Source organism: Gymnoscopelus microlampas (assembly GCF_963454915.1).
Source record: "Gymnoscopelus microlampas genome assembly, chromosome: 8".
NCBI classification, from domain to species: Eukaryota; Metazoa; Chordata; class Actinopteri; order Myctophiformes; family Myctophidae; genus Gymnoscopelus; species Gymnoscopelus microlampas.
In genome coordinates, this window is record NC_139945.1 from 54,812,267 (window position 1) to 54,822,266 (window position 10,000).

At 47.5% G+C, this 10,000-nt stretch overlaps 1 protein-coding gene across 1 annotated transcript in view; it reads right to left on the reverse strand.

Annotated features, from left to right (window-relative positions):
- ecel1 (endothelin converting enzyme-like 1) overlaps positions 1-10,000 on the reverse strand; it is a 59,484-nt gene that overhangs the window by 47,494 nt on the left and 1,990 nt on the right. The window contains exons 2-3 of the mRNA XM_084063926.1: positions 2,293-3,016; positions 483-989 (exon numbers count right to left, since the gene is read on the reverse strand). Coding sequence (XP_083920052.1) covers positions 483-989; positions 2,293-2,655 — 870 coding nt within the window. The 5' untranslated portion in view covers positions 2,656-3,016. The remainder of the gene's footprint in view (positions 1-482; positions 990-2,292; positions 3,017-10,000) is intronic.

The window sequence follows — 10,000 nt, forward strand, 5'->3', positions numbered from 1 at the left end:
CACAAGCATAGCAAGACACACGAACGCCCGCCCGCACGCTAAGAATACAGTAAATAGATGATATACAAAATGCTGACACATACTGCACACACACCAACTTGTACCCACATAATCACACCATGGTTAGTTGCAATAGGCCCTATGCACAGCAGCCATATTGTAAGACATTCACAGGTGATTCCAATGATACTAATGAAGGCTCTGTGTAACTCTGAGAGTGTACACATGGAACCAAATGTACCCTTACCATTGGTTCCATGTGTACACTCTCAGAGTTATGGGGGTCGTGGAAACACTAAATGGAACAGAGCCTTCATTAGTATCACTGGTAACACCTGTGAAGGAAGTGATAATATGGCTGCTGTGCATAGAGCCAATCACATGCTGTACATTCATAACGGTATACAATAATGCCTGCGAAAGTGACAACCATGATGACAACCCCCCCAGCAGCCAGCCAGCACGCACACGCTCTGTCTCACCCTGATGGCGTTCCTGGAGGAGTTCTTGTCGTCCACGTTGACAGTAAGGGAGAAGAAGACGGTGGTGCTGTAAACCCCCTGGGTCCTGTACAGCATCTCGTTGAAGTCCGGCCTCTGCGGGGCGCCCTCGTTCTCCCAGCCCGCCGCTGCCGGAGGGGCCCACACCAGATCCCAGCCCCCGCAGCTCTCTATCACTTCAGTCATGGGGTCTGAGCCCAGCCGGTCGATCTCCTCCGTGTCCACGCAGGAGCGGTAGAACTCCTTCACCTTGCGCTCGGCCGAGCTGGGCCCGCGCCGGCGGACGGGCTCCTGCAGGAGACGCCGCAGTTTCTCCTCGTTGTGTTCCCCGATGGCGGTGATGATGCCGTAACTGAGCTTGTCCTCGGGGATGCCGTGGCGCCGCAGCCAGCCGCCACAGGCGAAGGAGTAGAAGTCCTGGCAGGGCTGGATGGTGGGGTCAATGTTGGCCTGGACGAAACGGGCCGCACGCAGCAACGACCGCTTCTTCTGCAAGTTAAAGGGATTGTAGGCAAGTTCAGAGATAAAAAAAAGAAAAAAACTATTGTCAAACACCGCACCTTTCATGATAAATTGACCACATATATGAAGTTAAACAACTAAATTCTATCGAAACGATATCTTAAAAGTAAATTCCGTGCCTCAAAAAAGAAGTTTGAGAGCGTTTTAAAACCTAAAGTAAAAAGTTAAAACTGCCCACAGAAACAATGGCGGCTCGTTCCGTTTTTGTCGGCTGCACTCGGTCCCATTCGGTTTCACCCGAACAGTTCACACGGGCACGGACGCGCACATGCGCGTCCATGCATTTACGTCCCGGACAAACATAAATAATAGGGAAAATACGGATTTCAGAAAGAGGACTGTGTTTCAATGCAGGAAAACACGCCAGCATCATTATATAGTGGCTGATAGAGGGGGAAAAATGCAAAATATATATATATATATAAATATTCTTAAAATTGAGGCTTAATGTTGCCTACAATCCCTTTAAACATTTAGAATTTAGCCATTTAGATCAGGGGTGACTTGCAACGTGCAACCAACAGGGTAAAGTGGTCATGGAATTAGAAAGAAAAGTGCTACAAAGTAGTAGTAGTAGTAGTAGAGTAGACATCCAACGTTGCAAAAGCCCCGTTGGGGGCTCCTCACTGAGCCAGTTGGCAACACAGCAGACTGTGTTTGTTAACACATCAACCGCCAAGAACGTAGTCCTACGGTCCGTTAAATCCAACTGTTAAGCGCCGAGACCGTAGTGCTACGGTCCGGGTGCTTTTTCCTTTTTTTCGATTTTTTAGGGGGACCATTTTCAGTGTAACACCACCGGAAGTCGACCGGAAGTGCAATCCCGTTTTTTGTTTCCCGTCGGCCTCCATTCTAAGTAGCACACTAAAACCCTTGTGAAACCTGTGTAGTTTTTCCTCCTCGCATTTCCCATGTTAACATAAACGGTCAGAACTCAAACATGGCGGCTCCGTTTGACACGTGGTATGGACTAATAGACGCAGGGACATGTGCACATTGTTTACAAACAGTCCATCGCGCATTCTAAAGGATTTTAACGGGGCCTATGGCGACTTGAAAAAAACAAAAAACAACAATAAAACCTTGGCACTGGTGAGTACATTATGAGATTAGCCCTTGGCGGTGGATGTGTTAATTGGCACAAGCTGAAAAAGGTGAAAAATAATTGGCTACTTCTAACTTTATGAAGAAAAAAAAAAAAACAAACAATGTACTACAAATTAACTAGGATAACAAGTAGACAGGTAGGCATGTAAACAACAAACAGTACCTGACAGTCCAGGCGGCAGTGAGGATCCTGCTGGGCATCTAGAGAGATGTACTTGAGTGCCAGCATGCTGCCCAGAATCACACACATCCCCGCTGCGAACACCAGCGCCGACAGCAGGCAGATCTCTCTCCGGCTCCAGCGGGGAAGCCCGCTGCCCCCCCCACCACTCTTGATGCCGCTCAGGTCTTGGTTTTTCCGGCCGGAGCCGCCGCTCCCTCCGCGGGCGCGCCCCGCGTGGCGGTCCAGGCTCCCCCCCAGGTGAAGCGTCATGCCGTTGCTGAGGAGGTCGCTGCTGTAGCGGCCGCCATATTTGATCTCCTGGAAGTCGTCGTAGTGAGCGGTCATCGAGTACGTCTTCTCCATGGTCGTCGGGCCTGAGAGGTCAGCGCAAAGTCAAACCTGAGAGGTCACCGTGGTGGAGGCGTGACAGAGGTGTGACGGGAGTGACAGAGTGAGTTCAGAGTTCAGCCATAACCTCTCACAGCTGAGACGGAGGCAGGGTGCCACCTATGGGGCAAACGGGGGAAGTTAAATCCAACCCGGCTGTGGGCTCCGTGAAGCAAAAGTCCTTTTTTTTAGTTCTAAATCAAAAGCACACAGGGCGAGGGGTCTCCCGTCGTGCATGAGTTATGTCCAGGGCTCCGCTCTCTGTCATTATCATTGCGTCTCCCTCTGCTCCATTCATTCTCTCTCGTCGTCTCCTGCCTCCCTCCGCCTGGTTGACCTGTCGATAGAAAAGAGAGTGGGGGCAGGGGGGCAGAAGAGCGATATTGAAAATGGATTCCATGATGACAACAGGAGGAGGTTCATGTACCGACACACAATTCTGTCTTTGCTGTCTGTCTGTCTGTCTGTCTGTCTGTCGGTCTGTCTTTCTTTTTCTTTTCTTTGTCCTGGATGAAGCTGCATGGATTGATTGGTGACAGCCATCCATCAGGAAGATGATGATGATGACTGGGGCTGGGTTTGAGGAGATCGACGGAGAGGAGAGGAGACTGTGCAGCAAAGGGGTGTGTGGAGAGGAGAGATTGAGACCTGAAGCCGATTCTACATGTCTCCTAAATCTCAACAGTATTCTGAGAAACGTATGTTTCTATATCAGTGGTGCTCAATCTTTTTCATGACAAGGACCCCCAAAACGATATGTATTTGGCCGCGGACCCCCATCAAAACATCTTGTTCCAGGGACCCCCCAGAAGCAAAGATTTGAGTTAAAAATGTTTGCTTTAAAAATATATATATTCAAAGAGTTGCACACATTTTCACGATTTTTCAAAAATAGCAGATCTACAAGCTCGTAGCGCGGCACTCGGTGCCGCGCTACGAGCTTGTAGATCTGCTATTTTTGATTAGCCCAAAGTGTAAAATAACGCTTTTTAGCTCAAATCAAAAAATGACACAGTTCCAGGTCTTAATGGGTTAATGCAATGGGTGGCATGGAGAGGAGAATTAAAAAGAGAAGGGGAACCTCGAGGAGAGTTTACCGCCGCAGCTTGGACTGAGGGGCGACAGAGGGAGAGGAGAGGAGGACAGAATACAGAGGAGAGCGGGGCAGAGAGGAGGTGGAACAGGATAACTTATGAAAGACATCAACACTACGGGAAAATGTCAAGAGTGATGAAGTGAAGGAAGAAATGTGTCAAGTAATCTATCCGTCTATCTGGCTTCTCATCAAATCCCCTATGCATGCACGCGTGCGCACACGCACACACACACACACACACACACACACACACACACACACACACACACACACACACACACACACACACACACACACACATATAGTGTGCTTGAGCTGGGGTTATGAAGCAATAATGTATTATCACGTCAAAGCAGCTGATGATGAATTCAAATCACACACAGTTTAAGATGCCCTTATCCCTGCCTATGGCTACACAAACTCTCGACACGTGTATGCACAGATATGGTGATGCATGCATGCACACAACACATCACACAACACAAAACACAACACAAATGCACACAGACTCGCAACTAAAAACACACACTCACATAAACACATGTTTACAAATGCACAGGTTCGCAAGTACACACAGGCTTGCCTTGTACACACACACACACGCACGCACGCACGCGCACACAACACACACACACACACACACACACACACACACACACACACACACACACACACACACACACACACACACACACACACACACACACACACACACACACACACACAATAGCTCCACCCTGTGTATTTCAGGCCTGTCTCTCCTCTCCCACTCGTTCTGATCCCTCCTCATGCCAGAGGCAATATCACAATCCTCAGACAAGACAGACAAATTGTTTTTGCGATATCAGTGTGTGTGTGTGTGTGTGTGTGTGTGTGTGTGTGTGTGTGTGTGTGTGTGTGTGTGTGTGCGCGCGCACATGAGTGTTTGTGTGTGATTGTGCAAAAGCATCTGTTTGAATGCATGCACGCGCATTTGTGTGTCTCAGTATGTGTGTGTGTGTGTGTGCGTGCGTGCGTGCGTGCGTGCGTGCGTGCGTGCGTGCGTGCGTGCGTGCGTGCGTGCGTGCGTGCGTGTGCGTGTGCGTGTGCGTGTGCGTGTGGACAGCACTGAAGCAGTCTTTTCAGCAGCTAGGCATGGTGGACTTGTTGAAGGCTGTGGAGGTGATCAGTGAAAATTGATCTGTTTTCTGTCCTCAGAGAACAGTGGATTTCTGCACTGATGACTTTTACAGACTTTACAAAACGCTTATATATTCAATACTGTGTGAGTGAGAGAGAGAGAGAGAGAGAGAGAGAGAGAGAGAGAGAGAGAGAGAGAGAGAGAGAGAGAGAGAGAGAGACAGACAGACAGACAGACAGACAGACAGACAGACAGACAGACAGACAGACAGACAGACAGACAGACAGACAGAAAAGCAAGTGAGAAGACAGTAATTACAGAAGAGACATGACAGATCCAGAGGACAGGCACCCATGGACGGCATTTACAAAGCACCTTTATCCAAAGTGCTTTACAATGCGTAATACATTCCATACGTTGCCATTTCAAACACTGAAAACGACTGTAAAACAAGTTAAAAACTTTTGTTTTTTATGATCCGTGCTTGCCAACATGGTACATAGCAGGGCGTCCTTATGGCGTCAGCATTGGGATGCGTAGAAATATGACAAGTTGGGAGTGAACATGTGTTTTACATTCACCCATTCACAACGTCATACACTAGCGGAGGATGCAAACCATGCAAGGCACCACCCTGCTATTTTTTAACCCAAGACCTGGACCTGTGTCATTCTTAGATTTGAGCTAAAAAGCATTATTTTACACTTTGGGCTATTAAAAAATAGCAGATCTACAAGCTCATAGCGCGGCACCGAGTGCCGCGCTATGAGCTTGTAGATCTGCTATTTTTGAAAATTTGTGAAAAGGTGTGCAAATCTTTGAATATATATATTTTTAAAGCGAACATTTTTAACTCAAATCTTTGCTTCTGGGGGTCCCTGGAACAAAATATTTTGATGGGGGTCCGCGGCCAAATACATATCATTTTGGGGGTCCTTGACATGAAAAAGATTGAGCACCACTGATATAGAAACAGACGTTTTTCAGAAAACTGTTGGGATTTAGGAGACATATAGAATCGGTTTCAGGTCTCAATGGGTTAATAGCCAAAGATATCTAAAATGACACAGATGCGTTCCCAGATTGAATGGGTTAATAATAATATGGGACTACCAATGGAAACCTGGTATATAGCATGTATTGTACGCTCTCCCTGTCTAGTAAATAAACACATAAACAAATACAGAAAGTATTTGTATAGTGGAATCCACTAGCAAAGAAGGACGTGTGTGTGTGGCGCAGTTTCACTGGACTGGGACTCGCAGCGCTGATGGGGCGTGGACAACCATGACTAAGTGTTTGAACTGGGGGGGGGGGGGTGGCGGGGGGCTCCGCCAGCTCATTACTGGCCTGCTTCCCTCTGATTACTAATCCTAACAGCACACACATCCACTGACTGTACCTGGACCCACTATATGAACACTGGAGGGGAGGTGCCATACACTGGACACGATACAGGGATAACTTGGAGAATGGCCTTATCCCTGTAGGAGAGCATATAGAAAGGGATAGGAGCAGAGGATGGCAGGATAGGCCCTATTCACAGCAGCCATATTGTAAGACATTCACAGGTGTTATCATTGATACTAATGAAGGCTCTGTTCCATTCTGGTCAGACGGAGTCAGGGTGCTGATATTGTGCATGTTGGCTCACTGGAAACACTCCCAAATGGCCCTTTGCGGGTGTGTAACTGAGAGTGTACAAATGGAACCAAATGGACCCGTAAATGGACCCTTACGGGTCCATTTGGTGCCATACACTGGATTTGTATACTCTCAGAGTTATGGGGGTCGTGGAAATCTGAAATTCAAAAATCTGAGAACCACTGTGCTAAACTAAATGGAACAGAGCCTTCATTAGTATCACTGGTAACACCTGTGAAGGAAGTGATAATATGGCTGCTGTGCATAGAGCCTATTAAGAACTCATGTCGGTCGGTGGATGGATGGATGGATGGATGGATGGTGGGGGGTTAAGGGTTGTGTTTTGCTGGGAATGACGAAGAACAAGGGAAGAAAAGGAAGGGAAAGTGGGAGGGGGGCGTTCCAACATGAAGTGTCATACTTTATCTCTTCTCTCATCCATCAACTCCCTCTCTCTCTCCACACAGCTCACACTCACATCAGATGGACATAGTCTTGACATCCGTTGGATATCTCTAGGGATCGTTCAACAACAGTATCCAGATACACTGTCACATCAGTAATACTAAGTTGTCACTGGATATTTCTCTCTCCTTTTCTCTTGGTCTATGTTACACACACCTGCACGCATGCACACATGCACGCACACACACGACCGTTTTTATTTAGGATCACAGGACAGTACATTATGAAAACATGCCTTTACTCTCCTTTAGTATTATTATGAACTATAGAAACACACCCTCTCACACACACACACACACACACACACGCACACACGCACACACGCACACACACACACACACACACACACACACACACACACACACACACACACACACACACACACACCACTGCGCGGCTAATGGTTTGCATCTTGATGTTCTCCCGTCAATAGAAGGGGCTGTCTGATAAATGACTATTTACCAAACATGACAGATCCTTATATCTGAGAGTGATAGTGCTGCTACCTGTGTCCCCCCCTACACACACTCGCACACACACTCACACACACAGACACACACACACACACACACACACACACACACACACACACACACACACACACACACACACACACACACACACACACACACACACACACACACACTCAAGTCTTGGCTGGTCTTGAACATTATACACAAAAACACTTGATGATGCATAACAGCTCTTTAGTTGTCAAGTCTTTAGATAATGGCTGCATCATCCTTCAAACACAAGCCTAACTTTTGGAACTTAACTTTTACAACTAATTTAGATAGATACTAGGCTACAACATAAATACATACATACATACATACATACATACATACATACATACATACATACATACATACATACATACATACATACATACATACACACACGCACGCGCACGCGCACGCGCACACACACACACACACACACACACACACACACACACGCACACACACACACACACATACATACACACACATATACATACGCATAGAAATGTAACACACCCTTCAAATCGACTTCTTGCTGTAGCTCCCTAGCCGCTCGTAATTGATCAATATTGATCTGGTACCTAACCGGGGGTCAGGTGGCTCACATCAATGCTATTATAACCACCTGTCGGTTGGGCCCAGCCCGGCGCACGGTGCCGGGTGGATGCCTGCGCCAGCTGCCTCCCACACACCGTTCTTGCGAATCCGCGGCATAAATGGGTTTATTCTCCTCTAATGAAAGTGGCCATGGATGGAGCCTGACTGAATGGCTCAGCGGTGCTGAGGAGAGAAGTCTCTCCCCTGGAGTCTTATCACCACTGACCAGAGACCAGGGTTGCCATGTCCACTTATTATAAGCGACTTTGGGCGTGTTTTTCCGTAAAGTCGCTTCCAAATATTGGTAGTTGCGGGTTGCGTTTTTTTGGGCTTGTTTCTAAAGTGTAGTTGTTACTTATTTGGCCTTGTTTCCTAATGTTGTTTTAACTTGTTTAATGCAGTGGCTCTCAAACATTTTCATGATCAAGGACCAGGGGTGCAATGCTCATGGGACGGCCTTGCATGCCGTGCAGGAACCTATTTGACCAGGAGCACGCGCAGGCGCACGCATAGATTTAAAACGACTTCAAATTCACACCTCAACAAAGTTTACAAAGGCTCCCGACTCACACCAGGCGAATTAACATAGGAATGAGCCTAGATGCATATCAATTGTCCATTGTGTGACCTGTAGTGTAGGGTGTTAAGCGACGTGCGCGTCATGTCATTGAAATACAGTGCAACCAAGTTCGAATTCAGCATTGCAACACTGTCAAGGACCCCCAAATTAATATGTATTTGTCCACGGACCCCCATCTGAAAATATTTTGTGCCATTATTGACCCCCCATAAAAGATTTGTGCTGTCAAAATATTCCAAGATTACCAGTTTCTCTTTCAAGATTTTTTTTTTTCTTCTTACTTTTGGGCTTATTTTCATAGACCTACGGTTGCTTATTTGCACAATCTGGCAACACTGACAGCGGCGCGTGTAGCCTGCTGGATGCCCGTGGACATGGAGCTCAACGAAATAAATGCAAAATGTTTGAATTATTGGGTCCAGTAAGTTCTAGATGAAAAGCTGCTGCAGAGAGACGAGCAAAATGTACTTTCTTGGACCCAGGCAGACAGGCACACATTCAATCAAACAGAAGCTCTCTCTCTCACACACGCATTTCATGCTCGCTCGCGCGCACACACACACACACACACACACACACACACACACACACACACACACACACACACACACACACACACACACACACACACACACACACACACACACCCAGGTCTACGAAAAGAAGGCCAAAAGAAGCCCAAAAGCACAAAATATTTGAGAACCATTGGTTTAAATAATAATTATAAAATGTCGAAGCAAAGCCTAAATAAGCAAGTAGGCTACACTTAATTTACAAGCAACTTTACAGAAAGAGAAGCCCAAAGTTGCTTATAATTATCGGAGATGGGGGGGGCACGGTGGCGCAGTCGGTAGCGCTGTCGCCTCACAGCTAGAAGGTCCTGGGTTCGATTCCCGCCAGGGACGCTGTGGGCGCTGGGGGCGTGTTCTCTCCTCCACGTCATCGGCGCCCATACCCTAGGTGGGGTTGGTGAAAGGGCCTACTCTGTGTGGAGTTTGCATGTTCTCCCCGTGTCTCCTAGGGTAGTTAATACCCTCACAAAAACATGTAGTAATCCTGGTCACTATACTGCCTCCCCCTGGTCAGCCGGGGCGCCTGATGGAGGAGAAGGGAACTGGTTGGAATAACGTGTTCCTTCCACGCGCTATGTCCAACCAGGGAAGCTCCCCCCTGTCGGGTGATAAGAAGCGGCCTGCTTGCTCCTCATGCATTGAAGGAGGCATGAGCTTCAGCTTGGGCTCTCCCTAGGCTGGCAGAGGGTAGGTAGTGCCCAGGATTACATAGGCAATTGGCACTGGGTGAAAAAATGTGGGATA